This window comes from Astyanax mexicanus, chromosome 1 (assembly GCF_023375975.1).
Source record: "Astyanax mexicanus isolate ESR-SI-001 chromosome 1, AstMex3_surface, whole genome shotgun sequence".
Classification (NCBI taxonomy): domain Eukaryota; kingdom Metazoa; phylum Chordata; class Actinopteri; order Characiformes; family Acestrorhamphidae; genus Astyanax; species Astyanax mexicanus.
The window spans coordinates 49,169,363-49,190,769 of NC_064408.1; the positions used below are offsets into that span (position 1 = coordinate 49,169,363).

A 21,407-nucleotide genomic window follows, 5' to 3' on the forward strand; every position below is an offset into this window, starting at 1 on the left:
CATATTTGCACTATTACAGGGTTATTACAACGTAATAAGATGATAACAAATAGTAATAATCTGAAATAACAATAATTATTTTTTTTTATTAAAGGGCACATTTTGCTTTGACAGTTCAACACAAAGTGGACACTTGGTCTATATAAGTGTTTCTATTCAGTATGGGCTTTCTAAATTACATTGTTGAACACATAACATCTGCCCATTGGTGATACACACTAATATTTGGTTGGACAGCCTTCAGCTTTGATTATAATCTGCATTTGTTATGCCTCATTTCCAAAAAGCTTCTGCAATGTCACAACATTTATTTCTGTCCGGAGATGCATTAATGTTTCCCTCTTGTATTAATGATGGGAGATTTGGACCACTCCACAAAGTCTTCTCCAGCACATCCCAAAGATTCTCAATGAGGTTAAGGTCTGGACTCTGTGGTGAACTCTCTCAATCCATGTGTGAAAATGATGAGCTCATGCTCTTCTATTGTGATCTTGGAATATGCCCGTATCATCAGAGAAGAAAAAATCCATTGATGGAATAACCTGGTCTATATTCAGTATATTCAGATACTCAGCTGACCTCATTCTTTCAGCAGTATGTTAGGCACTAAGCATGATGGGTGCATCACTTCAGCCTCCTCACTTCTAGTCATGATGCTTCCATCACTCTGGAACAGGGTAAATCTTGACTCACAAATCAGAGCACATGACCTTCATTGATTCAAACTAGAGTACAAACTTAATGATCCCTATGCTAGACAGCTTTCTGTATGCTGTAATGTTATGTTTATGTTGTAATATATTCTTAAATCTCTACAACTGTTCTTAAAGAAGGTTACGGGGTTATTTTATGGCTGAAACCATAGGAAAGCTGTATAAATTAAAAGCTGTACATCAAATGAGGCATTTATTAGGAACTCACTTTAGCCTCAGGCTCTTCAGGTCGTCCCTGGTGACACAATGTAGAAAGTCGTCCAGAGTATATTCCTCCGCTACAATCTATTACATACAAATACAAAAATATTGAAATATTCATCACTTATTACATCATACAGGCTATTATTTAGTAATTACCCAGTCATCAATTTTATTATCCAGTGATACACATTACAAATGCAATTCTGGAAGTGCTTGCAATGTCAAACAGATTAAACATTTACATTTCCCTCTGGGATAAAGAAATGTATGTATGTATGTATGTATCTTTCTATCTATCTCAGCCTTGCTACATCCTTAGACTTGTGATTTAGTAACAGCCTTATGACACAATAATGGCTACACAGCAAACAAGCTGTTTTTAAGGATATAAATGTCATTGATAATTGGCCCATTTAAGAGGTTATGAAGGCACTTAAAGATCATTACTATTCTGATTGTCCATAAAGTGAATCATCAATGTTTGATCAGTATGTCACTGATTTAAGCCTGTATGTATAAAGCATTATAAATGATGTAATAACTAATTATAACTTGACAATAATGCATTGTAAGGATGATTAAACACTCCTGTATAACACAATTGTAAATTATTGTTACTTTTTAACAATTATACAAAGCAGTTTTATTGTCAATACTGCATGTGTACTGGACATACAGAGAATTGAAATTGAATTGAGAATCTACAATGTAAATAGTCATGAAAATAAAGAAAACGCATTGAAAAAGAGAAGGTGTGTCCAAACATTTGGCCTATACTGTATGTCAACCACCAGCACTACAATCCAATCCATAATTCAATTTCTACTAGTAAAACCTCAAATTAAAGATCAATTTAATGTGCTTTTTTAATAGTCTACTGTAAATGTTTTAGTAGAAATAATATCAGATCTATAGGTTTATATAGACATTAAGATAGGACCACATATGCTTCAGGTAGTTTTACATACTGTCATATGTTAATGTTGATTTAAATTAAATCACATTTTCTTTTTTCTACAATTTCTTCTTGAAACGCCTGTATTTTTCTTCATTTTTTAAATTATTGGTAAAGTTATGAACTCTTTGATAGTGCAGTGTTATGTTATTTATATCAAATGTCCTTTTTTACACAGATAATAGTTTACATAATTGTTTTTTTTTTAAATAACATTCAGCACAAATGTATATAGCAGTAAAAGTAGTTACCCTGTCTATAGAGTCAGCATCAGCTCCGTGTAATCTGAGCCATTTGAGCAGCTCGGGGTCGCTCTCTCCTCCAATCGAACTCTCTGTACTCACTGAAGGAGTAGCAACATCTATAAGACAAAACAAAGCTGTAATACGGATACACAACATCATCTAATCACTAGCACTACAATAACACATATATAGATCGGGACTCAAATTATCAGATATTGCAATAATATATATTTGTGTCAGATTAAAAAAACGTTTATTTAATAGACGGTCTGGATTCTGCAATCAGTGTCATCTAAATGAAAAGAGACTGACCGATGGGCTCAGAGCGCATCTTCAGTAGTTTAATCTCCTGCTCCTTCTCATCCAGAATTTGCTGCAGGACACACTGATACTCCCTCTCCCTCTCCAGCAGCTCCTCCAGCAGCCTAAAACACATACACACACACTTTGAGACCTACAAATTACTCAGTTTTTTAAATATTCAACACCCTCCTTTATGAATGAATAAAGCATCTCTTTCTCCAAATGTGTCCACTTCCGATTATTGCAGGTATAGGACAGTATTGTTTGGCCAGTTGTTTAGTTGTGCTTATATTCGGAAGCCTTGATAATGCACACAGATTGTCTATTAGAGGTTTGCAGATACTTGGTTTCTCAAAGGTTAGAACCACAGAACATTTATAGTCAAAATTATTAATATACTTTACGAGTGGCTAATACTTCAAAATATTTGTATGAGTCCATTAATAAAGAGTAAAAAAGAAACAGCTTACTTCAATCATAAAAACAGTTCCACATTCTTTATCTACAGTAACCTATTTAGGTCTCCTAGCAGATATTTCAGAGAGTGCATCTTCACCACAACCACTGTGCAACATCTGAGAATTTACCAATTGATGTGTACTGCAGCTCTTTACAGATTACTTCTATAATTCACGCTTGTGCTCCCTGCAGTATCAATCCAGTGCAGTGTTTCTGAAGTGCACAGACACACACTGCTCATAAAATGTCTGGAGAAATTTTACATTCTACATAGCTAAATAGACAATATGTATTAATTACTAAGAAAACAATACCTACAAATATTTAGTGACCATGAAATAGCATTTTACCAATTTCTTCTCCTCTCTGCCAACACTGTTTTATTAAAACATTTATGAATTAATAAAATACCCCCTCAAACGTTGTCATATGCTCATCTTAATTCCTTCGTTCAAAATATCTGTTTCCATACAAAATTTTATTCAGATTTCCATATATTTTTCTATATTATTATTATCTTTTTGGGCACCACTTTAAAATAAGACTACCTTTATAAAGGGTTTCTAAATGGTTTACAATTAGTTTATTAATGGTTACTAATTAGGTTGTAAATGCCTTAAAAGTCATTAAAAATCAGTTATAACACTTAGAAAGGGCAACAATGACCTGTTGTTTGTCAAATAGTGAACCCACTGCCATCTATACTGTTGCGCTTTCTACGTATGTGTTATAACTGATTTTTAATTATTTTTTAGGCATTTAATACCTAATAAGTAACCATTGTAAACCCTTTATAAACCCTTTATAAAGGTAGTCTTATTTTAAAGTGGTACCTCTTTTTGTATCCCTTATATAATATTGTATAGTATTCTGTTTCGTCTTTGTCACAATGGCTCCCTCTTCTGGCCTTTGTGGATACTGCACAATGCCATGTGAACCGTGTTGACGCAGACTAGTGACACCTTTTGGTGAAATGGCATCACACCTGACAAAAATAACCTGACAGCATATTTGTTGAAATAGACAGGTATACAGCAGCATTTATGTCTTATGTAGGTGTCATTTAGCCTTATAAACACTGCACTTCAGTTAAAAAGTCATCAGTAAAACTGCCCACAATTCTGCCAATTCTTGTTTTTGTGTAAGGGCAGGTAATATATGCAAATGCTCCCACTTGAATTGAGCACATATTAAGGGCATTTTCACACCTGTAGTTCGTTTTCTGGTCCGAATCAATTGATGAGTTTGTTTACTTGGAGCATTTTCTCCCTCTGTTTAGTCTGGTTTCATACAGCCATAAATGTAAACGCACCAAACTGTGCACCAATAAACACACAAGCAGGCTGTGTCCTCTGATTGGTCAGAGCGTGGTCTGGCGTGGAAGTAAATATACATATACAAAAAAAGTAAATATAGCGAGAAGATTCTGTGTTCCAGCGCATATATGTGTTTTTACACTAAACGCTGAAACGTTGCGCTTTTAAACATAGCGTTTCTATGTGCAGCGCAGATGTAAACATAGTAAACAGAGTTACGCGGCTGTGAGCAGTGAACGAAACACAGACCGCGCGCATGGACACAGCGTTTGTTCTTAGCTGTGGTAATTAGCGTTATCTGGCTAATATATCAGTTTAGACTGCGGCTTATCAGCCGTTTAGCTCAAATAAATGGCTTATATTTAATAGCTGGATCCGATTGAGACCGGATCACGTTCTCACCAAAGCGAACCGCTCCAGAGTTCGTTTGGTACCGGACCGAGACCACCTCTTCTAGCTGGTCTCGGTCCGGTTCTTTTGATCGGCACCCGAGTGCGATAACGGTTTTCACACCTGCTCAATCGAACCGCACTAAAGTTACAAACGGACCAGCGTTCGTTTTAACCGGACCAAACAGTGCTGGTGTGAAAACGCCCTAAAGCTCTTGAGCCATTTGACATCCGGTTAGGTTCTGAGAGTGATACATTTAATAAGTGACTGTAGCAATGAAAACATGTTACTTTATTAGAATGTCTGGCCACAAAATCCTCTGTTCCTGCCCCTGGAAGAAGAATGGAAAACCAAAACTCAAAGGTACACATGAAGAGAAACGTTCTCACAGCAGTTTAATAACAGCCCACCTGTTGGTCTCCAGCTTCATGCGGCCGAGCTCCATGCTTACAGAGTGCTGTGCTGTGTGGGATTCATGGGAAACAGTGGAACTGAGCGTGCTCACTCCAGACGTAGCCACCGTGTCATCGTGGCTTGCTGTAGGTGGGGCCCTGTTTTTGTGCGTGGGGCTTCCATGAGGTACAGCATCATCGTCGTCATCATCATCTTCCTGATCGGCTGCGTCGCTCTCAGATGCCAAACTAAAGTGAGGCCTGAGCTCTGAATGAAAGCAAGGAGAATAATGAGAGATATGTTTGAAATGATTTCATTGTTGATGTGGTTAAAGGCAACCATTGCAGAAGGCATTACCACCCATAGTGGACAGTGCAGGGTGGTAAGAATCAAGACAGGCAGCATCTAGCTAGAGCTCTCTATGTGAACAGATCACATTCAAATAGAAGGCCCCACATGCATATTCCTGCATATACAGCTCTGATGAGCTTCTTTGATTTTATTAAATTGAAAACCTCTGGAATATAATCAAGAGGAAGATGGATGATCACAAGCCATCAAACCAAGCTCAACTTGTTTTTTACACCAGGAGTGGCATAAAGTTATCCAAAAGCAGTGTGTAAAACTGGTGGAGGAAAACTTGCCAAGACACATGAAAACTGTGATTAAAAACCAGAGTTATTCCACCAAATATTGATTTCTGAACTCTTAAGACTTTATGAATATGAACTTGTTTTCTTTGCATTATTTGAGGTCTGAAAGCTCTGCATCTTTTTGTTATTTCAGTCATTTTTTTATTGTCTGCAAAAAATGCTCTAAATAACAATATTTCTATTTGGAATTTGGGAAAAATGTTGTCCGTAGTTTATAGAATAAAACAACCATGTTCATTTTACTCAAACATAAACCTATAAATAGCAAAATCAGAGAAACTGATTCAGAAACTGAAACTGGTCTCAATTTATTCCAGAGCTGTATAATTTTTATTTAGCTCAAATTAAACATGGCAAAAGTCTTGGGATAGCAGTATGTTAACAGGTCTTGAAGTGCTACCTAGAGGGAATGTCTTGGGAATGATCACAACTATACGTTGTGAGGTGTTATCTTGTGAGTGAGGCTGAATACTGTCCAGTGTGCTAATGGCAAGAGAATGTAAATTATTTAAATTTGGATGAGGTATAATAGTGGATGTCAGATAGATGGGACATTCCATTTTCTTAGTTGTGCAGGTACATAACATTCCTTAAATCATAGTGTCACATGTATACTAGGTATACAAAGTACCAGTCAAAAGTTTGACATCTTTAATTCAGTGTTTTGTATTGTAGAATAATCCTAAAGTCATTCAAACTATGAGAAAAAAATACTTTATTTTTTAAGTGTTATACAACCAGAATATATGTTTTATATTTTAGATTCTTCACAGTAGCACCTCTTTCTCAGATGACAGCTTTGCACATTTTGGCTGGATTTTCTCAGTCAGTTTTATAAGGTAGAGTCACCTGGAATGGTTTTCAGTTAACAGCTTTGCTGAATTAGTCAAAAGTTAATTTTTTGAATTTCTCGCCTCTTAATATGTTTGAGAGCATCAGTTGTAAAGTTGTGCAGAGGTAGAGTTACAGGTATACAGTGAATAGCTCTATTTGAATAATGTTCTAATACATATTATCTGCTGTCAATCTGAAAAATTTCAAGAACTTTCAAAGTATCTTCAAGCGCAGTTGCAAAGGCTAGCAAAAAGGTTATGATGAAACTGGCTTTCATCAGGACTGCTCCAGGAAAGGAAGACCAAGAGTTTCCTCTGTCAAACAGGATAAGTTCATCAGAGCTACTAGCCTCAGAAACCACAAGTTAACAGCACCCCAGATAAGAGCACCTACATTTTGGTTTGTTTAGTACTTAGAAGTTTAATACATGATTCCTTATGTGTTCCTTGATAGTCTGAATGACTTCAGTATTTTAATTACTTTTAATGTAGGGAAAAAAAAACAAAAACTAAAATTAAAATCACTGAATGAGAATTACTACCACTTTACCACTCACAGAAGACAGTGTAGTGAACGGTAGTGATCGTGACAGGCAACATCTGGCTAAAAATGTCAATGTAAAAAAGACTCTGACAGAAATCACATCCATATTTAACGCAGGAGGCCCACAAACATATCCCACGGTTCAGTTCAGCATACATTCTATGGAACATGACAAAAGACACTATACTAGCTCCTGTACCATGACCTTCAGCATGCCAGTGTACAGGGGGTATAGGGTGAAAGTGTGGACAGTTCTGAGTACTAATATTCTGTAAATGTTTAGAGTGGAAGAAAAGCTATTACCTGGCACCAAGATGGTGATGGCAGTCTGCACAGCCTTACGGATGATGTTATCCAGGGCAAACATCCAGTGAGGTTTGATATTGTGATTTCTTAGCACTTTGTTCAGCTGCAGAAACACAGAAAATCCATACATTACTCACACTTAATTACATACATATTTATTTCTCTATTTGTATTTAGATTTGAACTGAATTTGTGCGTGGCCTACAACAAATATTTACATTTTACAGGTCTTTAAGTGCCATTTATTATTACCCCACACAGTTTAAGAATTGTGGATGCATGACCTAAAACCTCAAGGAACAATATGATTTTTTAATATTTAAATTAATTTACTTTTTAAAGCTACATTTACTTTGACCCTTATATTTTAATATTAGAAGGAAAGAGGTTCCAATATAAGCTCACAGCAGAATTATGCAAAATATGTTTCAGATCAGTAGGTGGCAGCACGATACAGTATACATTAGTCACTGTTATAAACAGAGCTGACAGTGGAAGTTGTGTAATCGTTCTGAACTGAGGGATTTTTATCTGTTTATATGGGCAGCATATCGCTTCTTATTGCTCAGCCTTTGTCTTGAGGCAAAAACCTCTTCAAAGAGGTGCAAGCCATCTGTTATCAGGTCAATAGTCTACCCACAATGGCTCTGATTATGACCTTGAAGAAACCATTCAATAAGATAAGATACGATGATGTGACGCATGCGTAAAAGCATGTCTGTACACTTCTCACTTTTAGACACGTTTCCTGTCTTTGAGTTAATTATACTTCATTTATTTGTCTATTTATATATATTATTTGCAGTCAGCTACACAAGTATACAACAGTAACACAACTAGTTAAATAGTTATGTCTCTGTACATCATCTCAATAGACGTGAAATAATTAGAATTAAAGAATATTATTGCGCTATCCATTAAGGAATTACAGACACTTTTTCATAGACCCTATATATTCTAATTTTAAATGTAAATGAACAAACAACAATTACTAAATATTAACCCATTTTCTGGGTCTTTCTGACATCATGTTTTTCTTCATTAAGTGATATCCATGCTTAGCAGGGCACTTAAGAATTATAAATATGAAGAATAATAGAAGAATAAATAAATATTTTAAATTAATCCTGCAATTTTTTTAACAATTACATGTGTTGACAAAGTGACCAAGTTTCACTGGTAGCATCACATTCTCATGGCATAACACTGCCTCCACCATGTTTGACAGATTATGTTGTGTTTTACATCAGAAAACATTTTTAACCTTCTCTATGTCTTGGTTTTGTCGGTCTGCACCAGTGCATTCCTTCTTTTAAAGAATGTCTCAATTTGCTGATTTGGCTAATTGGGTTGTGTATTGAAAGTTCCCAAAAATTAAATACTTCTTATCAATGCCAAACCCTTTATCTTCTTAATTGTCAAATACTTATATTTTAAAGCTGATGTCCCAAACTTTTGGGATTTGTAGGATTTAGTGCCCTCTCTGGTAAGAATGGGTAATTGCACTGAGCATGAGGAAGATTAATTTTATATTGGGTGGGTGTAATGCGGTTTCCTTTCAGAGCAAATAGTTCGGATTCCAGGTCACGTTCAGTCAAAGAGAGAGAGCGCAGTCATGAAGCTCTTTCCACCGTATAAAACCATTTCAATATCAATCCTTTTTGGCTTCGGAGCTTGCTTCACTCTTTTGTTTCTTTGTTTTTACTATGAGTGAATGAGCTGCTGAGCTCTTGAGTTTCCCCTTCTGAAGTCTCCATTGCTCCACCAGCCGCTTGCGTTCAGTAAAACTGAGCCGGATCCTCTTTTAGAGGCTGTACGTGTGACATAATACGTAAAGACGTGTGACGTGGCCAGAAGAACTACTGCGAAAAGCGACCTGACATCCCAGTTTTTAGGATGAATATATTGGGCTTAGCAGGGATGGTCATTCCAGCACACTGGTATCATTAAACACAATATTTTATCCCTTCTCCACTCAGAAATGCTTCTGCTCTCAGTTTAGAAAAAAAAAAAAAACAGACTGCCACTTTAATCACTTTGTTTTTAATACATAGAGGTAATTAATACAAGCAAAAATATAAAAAAATGACTTGAATTGAATCACTTTTTTTGTTATTTTTTACATGCAACAGGCATTTAAGTGTAAACTGCAAATAAAGCAAAAAGAAAAGAAAATCAACCACACACTCACCGCATCCTGGAAGCCAAACAGCGCCACCTGCAGCTGGCTGATAGCAGTGCTGTCGAAGTCCAGCTCTAGTTTGAGCTGAGAAAGCGTGTTGGCAATGATCTTTCTGTCGGCCATGCGCACAAATTCACCCAGGCTGGCCACCAGCGCAGAAATGTGCTCATGCTTTAGCTTAGTCTCCTCAGAGCCCTGCAGGGAGAAAGACGTGTACAATGAGACTTTACGTATCACTGATTTACTACGTAAAGAACCAAAAAGAGATTAACTGAAACTTTCTGAGAGCAGAGATGAACACCCATAGCACTTGTCCATGTAGTTACCTGCGTGAGCGCCTCCTGCAGGTTGATAACGATCTTGTCCTTGTCCTCTGTGAGGATGCGGTGCAGAGTAGCTCTCCGCTCACTGTCTTTTCTAAGCATGAAGAAGCCAGCGTCCTTCTCCTCCGGGGATGGAGGAGCACTGTGGTCCTCAAACTGCTCCACTGGGATACTGCAAAAAATATATATAAATAAACACACTTTTATAACTAGTGCTCAGAGGTTTTTACAGCAGCCACAACTTAAAAATCATTCCTTCTTTGGTGGGGAAATAACCAATAATTACCTTTTTTACTGTTTAATTTATTGGATGAATTTTTTAAATCACTGTTTGAATCAAAGTTGTAATCTTAAAAAAAGACAAAAGGGAGCAAGTAGAAAGTATCGATAACTGCTTAAAAAGTAAGGAGTAAAAGTAAAAAGTCGTCTAAAAAATAATAACTCCACTAAAGTATTTCTGCTTAAGTAAGATAACGAAGTACTTCTGCTTCGCTACTTGACACCTCTGCATATAGTGCACTACTACTAGTGTTTATCCAGCATAGGTTTAAATATAACAGCACACTAAAACGTATTTAAGAATCATCTCTAAAGATGACATCTTGAAAGATGAATTGTGCTGTACATGATTATTAAATATATTTTAGTGTGCTGTTATATTTAAACCTATGCTGGATAAACACTCATTGATTCTATCTCTGAATAGTAGTGCACTATATGCAGAGGTGTCAAGTAGTGAAGTAGAAATACTTTGTTGCCTTACTTAAGTAAAAAGTTTGGGTATCTATAGTTAAGTGGAGTAATAACTTTTTTAGACGACTTTTTACTCCTTATTTTTTTCACGCAGTTATCGGTACTTTCTACTCCTTACATTATTAAAAATAGCCTCGTTACTCATATTTTATTCCGGCTTGATTTGATTCCAGCTGGTCAACATAAAAATAAAAAAAAACAGATAAAGTGCGCCATCTGGAAAGCTTGTGATTGGATAACTAGTATAAACATATACCAATTTGACCCTCTATTGGTTTGTATTTGGCGGGGTGTAGTGCACTATAGGCCCCTGTAGTGCGGCCTAGGCTTGTGTTTACAAGGTCATTTTTACCCTTACAATCCTTTTACTTTTATACTTTAAGTCGTTTTAAAGGCAGTACTTTCATATTTTTCCTTAAGTAAAAACATGAGATGATACTTCAACTTCCACAGAAGAATTTTTAAACCCCAGTATGTATACTAATACTTGAGTAAAGAATGTGAATACTTATGATACCCTTGACTATATGTAAAGTAATATTAATGTACGGACTGAATTGGATACATGTCACATTGACTCCAGACCCTAGTCTGTCTACGCCCCCCCACCCAAACCCTCACACTGTGATCACCTGAGGAAGAGCGAGCGATGACCTTTGACCTCTCTCTCGCTGTAGCACTTGGTGCTGGGCTTGAAGAGGAAGGGGTTGGTGTTCAGCTCGTTGTCGGGGGAGACGGAGCCGTACTCACTGCTGCTGCTTGTGTCCTCCACTACCACAGGGACGGGTAAGGAGATGCTGCGGAGGTATTCTGCTCCAAATAAAGCATAAAAGAAGGGCTTTTTCACTTTAATCCAGTGTAACAGTGAACTGTGGCTATTTGTGCTGGGCCTCTCAGTTCAGGCCACACATGTCTAAACTCACAAAAGAGGAAAAATCCGCCTGTATTATAACACAATACAGCTTCCCCTCTATGAGATTCTGATACTGTGAAACTATTGGCATTGTGGTGTGACATATTTGGCTGTTCTAAATTAAACACCTTAAACATTTTAAGCTTTAAACAGATGTGAACATATTTTGCCTTGCAGTGTATCAGTGTCTCAGTGAAGAGTCCCAGCACAGATTTTGCCATAACACCACATATTACTGTGAGGATTGTCTCTTCTTCATCTAGTAATTGCTGGACAAACTGTGATGAAACAGACCTAAACTTTGTTCATACATTTTGGCCATCATGCCCTTCAGTCTGTTTTTTGATGTTTCAAATCCTAAAGAGTCTTTGGTGTCATGTTGGTATCTCCAAAACAGCAACTTTACAACAGAGAGAAAAAACCTTCTAAACTTTTAATGGAAGTCAGTGTAAAAAGAGTTTATTTCAGGTCATGCTGAAGTGTTTCTATTGGTCTGTTCATCACAAAACTTGCCACAGTCTAAGGGACAGTTTGTCTGTTCAAATTATGTAGTAAAACAAAATATTAAACAAAAATGAAGGGACTTGTTTTTTATTGGACAGTGACGATATAGTCTGAGAGTACAAAGGAAAAGATGTGTTAATCGTTTTTGCATATAAATCTATTAATTTGATAATATTTTAACCAGTCATGCGATCACTAATGTGCAAATAACAGTGCCTATATACACAGAAAAGACTGTGGCATGTGAAAAAAAAAAGTTTCATAGGCCCTACAATTGAACTCTGTGGATCTTTTAGTTTCTGTATTATTAATAGTGATGGGACGATACACTTTTTTCAGCTCCGATCCGATACCGATATAAAACTGATATAAGATTGCCGATACCGATACAAATACCGATACTTTTAGTTTATTAATAGTACTATGATTAAGGTTAAATAATGAGGCTGAAACAGACCACACAGCCCTTTTAGTGGATCGGCAGCGCCCGCCCGATATCCGATTCGTCGGATTACGTCAATATCGGCCCCGATACCGATATTGTAACGGATCGGTCCCATCTCTAATTATTAAGTCCACTACATCCTCTTTAACTTTCTGTTTCTCTCTGTCTCAAGCTTTCTGACATGTGTCAGTAGGAATGCTGCATTTAAAAGAAAGGGGCCCACACAGTAGCCCCAGTAGGTATTACTTAAATGTTTAAAGCAATGTACTACCCATAATCAAACCAAAAGGTTTAAAGTACCACTGCTCTACATTACGTAATATAAGAATTTATAATCAGTGTTGGGAGTAACGGCGTTAAAACTAACGGCGTTACTAACGCCGTTACTTTTTTTCAGTAACGAGTAATCTAACTAATTACTATGACTGTAACTATAACGCCGTTACTATTTCCGACACCCCGTTACTGCACGTTACTTTAGCAGCTCTATGAACTTTTTTTTTTTTTTCTCTTTGCCCTGGTTAACCCCTCCTCTGTCATGTGAACTTGAGCTTCTGGCCGCTGTGCCTGTGGTTTGGCGTGGTGAAGTGAGGCACAATTGTGACGATTTGCGTGCTCTAATCAATTCAGTGATTGCCGTGGACAACCCAAGTTCCGAATTAAGGACGTTAAACTCTTTTTAGCTGCTCTGGTTTTTGTGGTGCTGCTGCTTTCTATTTTAGAGCTTAGATTCTCTGCCCGAATCCCACCTGACCCGAGGACCGACCCGAAATCAGGCTCCTATTTTTATTTTATATAAAGCTCTGGTGTGATAATCACAATGTTGCTAAGTAACCAATTATTATTGTTCACTAAAGCGAACGAAATAGCGAAAATTGAAAGTGAAAAACATTTGTGTTAACTGAATCTAATAAAAACGGTAATTAAAAGGAAAAACATAATTATCTCGAACTGTATTTTGTGTTTATAAAACTAACTAAAACGAACTGAAATTACTGATAGAATACCCTCATTTTTGTGTTTAATTTATTTATAAGCGCTGTTGTACAGCGGGAGTTGTTGTGCCGAGCGCGCGGCACTCGTGGTCCGTTAGTTCTTGTGTAAAGCGCTCGCGCTAGCAAGCCCACCCTAAAATGAACAGAAAAAATAAAAACAAAATAAAATTAAACTATAATAAAAATGAAAACTGTAATCACGTAGCTCTGGGCGCACGTGAACGCCTCCGCGTTTGACTTGCAGCATTGTGTGTAGCTGTTCTTAAAAATCATTTAAATTAAATAATAGTTCTATGCTTCTATGTTACAGTGTTAATTAACATAATTCTGATTATATTTCGCTCATTCAATCAGCCCGAAAACAGACAGTTTATGGGGCGGATCGGGTCAGGCTCATAATGACAGTTCATGGTTCGGGCTTGGGCAGAATGTGCACGGGCTCCGGCTGGGTCGGATTCTTTGGGCACGATCTAAGCTCTATTCTCTTTTGGTGAAGCTGTTATATTAATACCATTTTAACGGGCATTAAATTGTTGTTTTTGTCCATTATTTTGTTTTATATATACATATTTCTTTTGAGTGTGGCTTGGTTTGTTAAATTTCATCCCCAGACGCATTTTTCCGCTTTTTTCAGTATTACAAGTTTTAGTAATTTTCTTTGGTTGTGTGGAGAATTTCGTTTTATTTTTTTGAAATTCGTTAGATTATATTTTTGTCAACATTTTGGGTTTATTTTCGTTTGTTATTTTTTGTTGTTTTTCTAATAATAATAGTAAATGCATAATTGATTTCCTTTTTTTGACGGGCGAATAATAAAAAGTAACCGATAGTTACTTTTACTGGTAACTAATTACTTTTATAGTGGAGTAACTCCGTTAGTCACTCATTTACTTTTTTGGAGAAGTAACCAGTAACTATAACTAATTACTTTTTCAAAGTAACGTGCCCAACACTGTTTATAATATTGTATGCTACAGTATGAAATACCACACTGATGGTGTGATGTGTTACTCTGTAAAGAATAGACAGATTAGCCGACTCACCAGTTCCTGGAGACAATGCTGGAAAAAAGAGAAAAAAATATTCCTTATTAGTTCATTGGCATCATTTACAAGTAAAACCTGTAAGTCAGACTGTAAGTGGCCTTAAATAACATTCTGTATGTCAATAGAAAAAATTCCTAAATTGCCTAAATTTCCTTCGGGATAAATAAAGTATCTATCTATCTATCTATCTATCTATCTAGAAAAGCAGGTAACACCATGTTTTCCTTCTGTGTCATAAAACCAGCTATTTTCTTTTACAGTCTACAAAAACACCTACATGTAGCTCTATGTGATGATATGAAGGGCATGTTTCACTCTTCAAAGGCTCTTCTGTTCACTACACACTGGGAGTCTTGAACAGAGGAATGTCATTTGTGCTCATTAAAATATTAAAACCACACCCATGCAGTTGTCAGACAGGCCTGATCAGCAGTATTTAGGAGATGTGTCAGATTCCTACACCATTTTTATTTAAGCCTTACCATATACAGTGGCTTGAAAAAGTATTCATACCCCTTAAACATTACCACATTTCGTCACATCACAACCACGAACATAGATATATTTAATTGTAACTTAATGTGAAAGACCAACACAAAGTGGTATACAACTGTGAACTGGAAAGACAATTATGCATAATTCAAAACATTTTTTACAAATAAAAAACTGAAAAGTGTGGTGTGCAAAAGTATTTTCTTTGAGTGCAACCAACTGCATTCAGAAGTTGCCTGATGACTGCTAAAGACTAAATAGAGTGTAATCTAAACTCAGTAAAAAATACAGCTGCTCTGTGATAGCCTCAGAGTTTGGTTAAGAGAATATTGGGGAGTAAACAGCCTCATGAAGTCTAAAGAACACAACAGACAGGTCAAGAATAAGGTTGTGGAGAAGTTTAAAGGAGGCTTAGGCTATAAACATTTTTTCCAAGATTTGAACATCCCAAGGAGCACTGGTTAATCCATTATCCAGAAATGGAAAGAGTATGGCTCAACTGTAAACCTACCAAGACAAGGCTGGTGGAGACATACCCTTGCAGCTGTAATTGCAGCAAAAGGTGGTTCCACAAAGTATTGACTCAGGGGCCCAATACTTTTGCACACTGAACATCAGTTTATTTGTAAAAAAAATGTTTTAAACATGCATCATTTTCTTTCAGCTTCACAAGTGTATACCACTTTGTGTTGGTCTTTCACATTGAATACCAATGAAATATATTTATGTTTGTGGTTGTAATGTGACAAAATATGGAACGTTTAGGGAGTATAAATACTTTTGCAGGCCACTGTATTAACTAACCAGCCTTATGAATAGGAGCTTTTACATAAAATTGGTTTAGTCATGCCATAAACATGTACTAGATATTATACAATTTGTCATGGCAGTTCATGTCATTTATTTTATCATGATGTCCCTAATAGTTGCTGTGTAGTCATAATCAAACCATAAAAATGCCACAGTATACGTAATTTACCATGATATTTTGTGGTGTGTCTCACATACAAGGTTTCCTTCCAACAGCAATACTATTTCTGCTATTTTCTGGGGACTAATGAATTTGCCTACACATCATTAGCACATGGTAGCATGCTGTGCCCACACACACACACCTGTAAAGTTGTTGCCCTTGGCTTTTTTCTTGCGTGAGGTAACAGTGAGGAATTCGTGGGTGAGCAGCTCGTTGGCCGTAGCACGGAGGTCTGGGTCTGGTTCAAAGCAGCGCAGAATGAACGCCTTGGCTTCAGACGACATGGAGTCCGGGATTTCCGGATGGATTTTAAACATTCCCACCTGCAAAAATACACACAGAACAGCTTAAAAACTAATTATCAGCTTTGCACAATTTGATCAGTTCATAGTGATAATGAAGATGATTCTTTAGACCAAAACAAGACGTCAAACAATTTTCAAATTCATAAAAAGTATTTTTTGCATCTTTGCCATTAAAGTTATGTTTTTATATAATGACGTGATCTGCAGTCTGAGCTATACTAAAAATAAAAAAATATATAGCCGCAAGCGGCAATCATCGGGTTCAAGCACCAACTGGCATAATGGTGCCTACTTGGGCATAGAATGGTGATGTGTAAGATGGTCTAATATATTGGAGACATCCTGTCACATTTATAGATTATCAACAGTCTTTCACCTGTTATTAATGTTGAGCAGAGGCCTTTCAACATGATCAGTGCTTAAATTCACATGCAAATCTATTGAAGTTTGTAGGACAGTCATCAAGTGAGTTAGAACTAGTCAAAAGGTGTCTCCATGTTATGGGTATTGATCAGGTGGCTTCAACCAGAATGTTCACAAAGTGGTATTCAGATTGACCTTTGAACCTTTGCAAAACAAGCTGAAATGTTTGACCAAACAAGTTTAAATTAACACAAAGGAGTGCATTGTCTGACATTACATGTAATTACAAAGTTATTCTAAATCTAGTTCTGAATTAAATGGCACTTCATCAAGCACCAACTGGCACAATGGATGCCTACTAGAGCATAGGATGGTGATGTGTAAGAAGGTCTAACACAATTGGAGACACTCTGTCACATTTAGAAATTATCAAAAGTCTTTCACCTGTTATTAATGTTGAGAAGAGGCACAAAGGAGTGCATGTTCTGATATGACATGTAATTACAAAAAAAAGTTATTATAAATCTAGTTCTGAATTAAATGGCGCTTCATCAGAGTGATATTGTACAGAGGTCTTTAACATTGTGAGATTACAGCAAATACTGCAGAGTTACAGCAATTTAGGTTAGAAATTCCAAGGACGCACAGATTGCTTGATGCCTGGACACTATTGTACGTGAAATTTTCACAAACGTTTTTAATGAATCTTTACCTAGAGACTCTACAGTGTGCAACAAGACTGAAATGGAGGTGATAGGCCAAACATCCAGAGACTAGTTTCAATATAGCTATTTTCAAACAATTAGCAATTATGAATAAACAAAGCACTTTTTAAACATAGTTGTATTGACAGATTTGTCAGAGCCACTGTACTTCATATGGCAAAAACAATTAGATGTCAAAATAGTACAGCATGATTGACATATACTAGTTTTTTTGGAACAGCGCCCCCCAGTGGCCGGATTGTTTCAGGACTTTGCAGGTCACTACAGTGTCTCCACCTGAACATAACTGCCAAGTGTCATCCAGATTGGGCAACATTCAGCCTGCCAAAATGTCAGTTGAATGCTGATTGGCTGATGGTGTTCAGCCATGTTGATTGATTAAGTTGCCCTTTGAACATGCTTTAGAGGTTGTATACTAGATTCTGCATGCAAAGTTTCAGCTTGCTAGGTTGCACGGTTGCTGAGAAACAGTGTTCCAAATTTAAGTGGACCAACTGGACTAATGAATATTGAAGGCCATGCTCTCGCGAGTATTTTGATACCAAACATGCCAGGATTGGTCAAAATTCCTAGGACTAGTTCGCAAAAGTATGTTTTGCATATTATGCAAATTAGCAAAAAATCTATATAGACGGAAGTGCATGGTCCAAATTGGAAAGTTGTAAATATTCACCCAAGGAATCCATCAAATTTTGAATGTAGGTCTTATGGTTTTTGAGTTATTGACAAAAATGTGAAAAATGAATTTCCTTGTTTATAGCGGCACCACTTGACCAAACGGTGCCATTTTTGTTGTCCACCGAGATGCACTGATCCTACATCTACCTACCAAGTTTCATATCTCTACGACTTACGGTTTAGGCTGCACAACTGCTTTTTCAGAGGAAAAAGAATAATAATAATAATAAATATAGCCGCAAGCGGCAATCATCGGGTTCAAGCACCAACTTGCACAATGGTGCCTACTGGAGCATTGAATGGTGATGTGTAAGAAGGTCTAATATGATTGGAGATGCCCTGTCACATTTAGAAATTATCAAGTTTTTCACCTGTTATTAATGTTGAGCTTAAATTCACATGTAAATCTAGTGAACTTTGTAGGATATTCATTAAGTGAGTTAGAACTAGTCAAAAGGTGTCTACATGTTATTGGTATTGATCAGGTGGCTTCAACCAGAATGTTCACAAAGTGGTATTCAGATTGACCTTTGAACCTTTGCAGAACAAGCTGAAATGTTTGACCAAACAAGTTTAAATTAACACAAGGGAGTGAATGTTCTGATATGACATGTAATTACGAAGTTATTATAAATCTAGTTCTGAATTAAATGGCGCTTCATCAAGCACCAACTAGCACAATGGTGCCTACTAGAGCATAGGATGGTGATGTGTAAGAAGGTCTAACACAATTGGAGACTTTCTGTCACATTTAGAAATGATCAAAAGTCTTTCACCTGTTATTAATGTTGAGAAGAGGCACAAAGGAGTGAATGTTCTGATATGACATGTAATGTCAAGTTATTCTTAATCTAGTTCTGTATTAAATGGCGCTTCATCAGAGTGATATTGTACAGAGGTCTTTAACATTGTGAGATTACAGCAAATACTGCAGAGTTACAGCAATTTAGGTTAGAAATTCCAAGGACGCACAGATTGCTTGATGCCTGGAGAGTATTGTATGTGAAATTTTCACAAATGTTTTTAATGAACATTTACCTAGAGACTCTACAGTGTGCAGCAAGACTGAAATGGAGGTGATAGGCCAAATATCCAGAGAGTAGTTTCAATATAGCTATTTTCAAACAATTAGCAATTATGAATGAACAAAGCACTTTTTAAACATAGTTGTATTGAGAAATTTGTCAGAGCCACTGTACTAAATATGGCAAAAACAATTAGATGTCAAAATAGTACAGCATGATTGACATATACTCGTTTTTTTGGAACAGCGCCCCCCAGTGGGCGGATTGTTTCAGCACTTTGCAGGTCACTACAGTGTCTCCACCTGAACATAACTGCCAAATATCATCCAGATTGGGCAACATTAAGCCTGCCAAAATGTCTGCTGAATGCTGATTGGCTGATGGTGTTCAGCCATGTTGATTGATTAAGTTGCCCTTTGAACATCCTTTAGAGGCTGTATGATAGATTCTGCATGCAAAGTTTCAACTTGCTAGGTTGCACGGTTGCTGAGAAACAGTGCTCCAAATTTACCTCTTGAAGTGAATGGGGCATATATCCGGAAGGACTAATTTGCATATGGCGGCCATATTGTTTACATATTTCAACTTTTTCTTAATGAATATTGAAGCGCATGCTCTCACGAGTGTTTTGATACCAAACATGCCAGGATTGGTCAAAATTCCTAGGACTAGTTAGCAAAAGTAGGTTTAGCATATTATGCAAATTAGCACAAAATCGATATAGACGGAAGTGCATGGTCCAAATTGGAAAGTTGTTGGTATTGACCCAAGGAATCCATCAAAAAAAGAATTTTGAATGTAGGTCTTATGGTTTTTGAGTTATTGAGAAAATTGTGAAAAATGAATTTCCTTGTTTATAGCGCCACCACTTGACCAATCGGTGCCATTTTTGTTGTCCACCGAGATGCACTGATCCTACATCTACCTACCAAGTTTCATTTCTCTATGACTTACGGTTTAGGCTGCACAACTGTTTTTACAGGAGAAAAAGAATAATAATAATAAATATAGCCGCAAGCGGCAATCATCGGGTTCAAGCACCAACTGGCACAATGGTGCATACTAGAGAACTGAATGGTGATGTGTAAAAAGGGCTAATATGATTGGAGATGCCCTGTCACATTTAGAGATTATTAAAAAATTTTCACCTGTTATTAATGTTGAGCAGAAGCCTTTCAACGTGATCAGTGCTTAAATTGTAAATTGTAATTGTAATGTCAATCTAGTGAAGTTTGTAGGATATTCATCAAGTGAGTTAGATCTAGTCAAAATGTGTCTACATGTTATTGGTATTGATCAGGTGGTTTCAACCAGAATGTTTACAAAGTGGTGTTCAGATTGACCTTTTGACCTTTGCAAAACAAGCTGAAATGTTTTACCAAACAAGTTTACATTAACACAAATGAGTTCATTGTCTGACATGACATGTAATTACAAAGTTATTCTAAATCTAGTTCTGAATTAAATGGCGCTTCATCAAACAGCAACTGGCACAATGGTGCCTACTAGAGCATAGGATGGTGATGTGTAAGAAGGTGTAACACAATTGGAGACACTCTGTCACATTGAGAAATTATCAAAAGTCTTTCACCTGTTATTAATGTTGAGAAGAGGCACAAAGGAGTGAATGTTCTGATATGACATGTAATTACAAATATATTCTAAATCTAGTTCTGTATTAAATGGCGCTTCATCAGAGTGATATTGTACAGAGGTCTTTGACATTGTGAGATTACAGCAAATACTGCAGAGTTACAGCAATTTAGGTTGAAAATTTCAAGGACGCTCAGACTGCTTGATGCCTGGACACTATTGTATGTGAAATTTTCACAAATGTTTTTATTGAATCTTAACCTAGAGACTCTACAGTGTGCAACAAGTCTGAAATGGCGGTGATAGGCCAAATATCCAGAGACTAGTATCAATATTGCTATTTTCAAACAATTAGCAGTTCTGAATAAACAAAGCACTTTTTAAACATAGTTGTATTGACAAATTTGTCAGAGCCACTGTACTAAATATGGCACAAACATTTAGATGTCAAAATAGTATAGTATGATTGACATGTATTCGATTTGTTGGAACAGCGCCCCCCAGTGGTCGGATTGTTTCAGCAATTTGCAGGTCACTACAGCGTCTCCACCTGAACATAACTGCCAAGTGTCATCCAGATTGGGCAACATTCAGCCTGCCAAAATGTCTGCTGAATGCTGATTGGCTGATGGTGTTCAGCCATGTTGATTGATTAAGTTGCCCTTTGAACATCCTTTAGAGGCTGTATGACAGATTCTGCATGCAAAGTTTCAGCTTGCTAGGTTGCACGGTTGCTGAGAAACAGTGTTCCAAATTTAACAATTGAAGTGAATGGGGC

General features: G+C 36.8%; 1 protein-coding gene across 2 annotated transcripts in view; it reads right to left on the reverse strand.

Moving 5' to 3' along the window:
• Positions 1 to 21,407, reverse strand: part of map3k5 (mitogen-activated protein kinase kinase kinase 5) — a 144,868-nt gene that overhangs the window by 1,365 nt on the left and 122,096 nt on the right. The window contains exons 20-29 of one of the 2 annotated variants that reach the window (XM_049479420.1): positions 16,083 to 16,263; positions 14,473 to 14,490; positions 11,205 to 11,385; positions 9,823 to 9,991; positions 9,506 to 9,691; positions 7,312 to 7,417; positions 4,996 to 5,245; positions 2,430 to 2,542; positions 2,124 to 2,233; positions 922 to 998 (exon numbers count right to left, since the gene is read on the reverse strand). In XM_049479420.1, coding sequence (XP_049335377.1) covers positions 922 to 998; positions 2,124 to 2,233; positions 2,430 to 2,542; positions 4,996 to 5,245; positions 7,312 to 7,417; positions 9,506 to 9,691; positions 9,823 to 9,991; positions 11,205 to 11,385; positions 14,473 to 14,490; positions 16,083 to 16,263 — 1,391 coding nt within the window. The remainder of the gene's footprint in view (positions 1 to 921; positions 999 to 2,123; positions 2,234 to 2,429; positions 2,543 to 4,995; positions 5,246 to 7,311; positions 7,418 to 9,505; positions 9,692 to 9,822; positions 9,992 to 11,204; positions 11,386 to 14,472; positions 14,491 to 16,082; positions 16,264 to 21,407) is intronic. The other variant, XM_049479421.1, reaches the window with a different exon arrangement.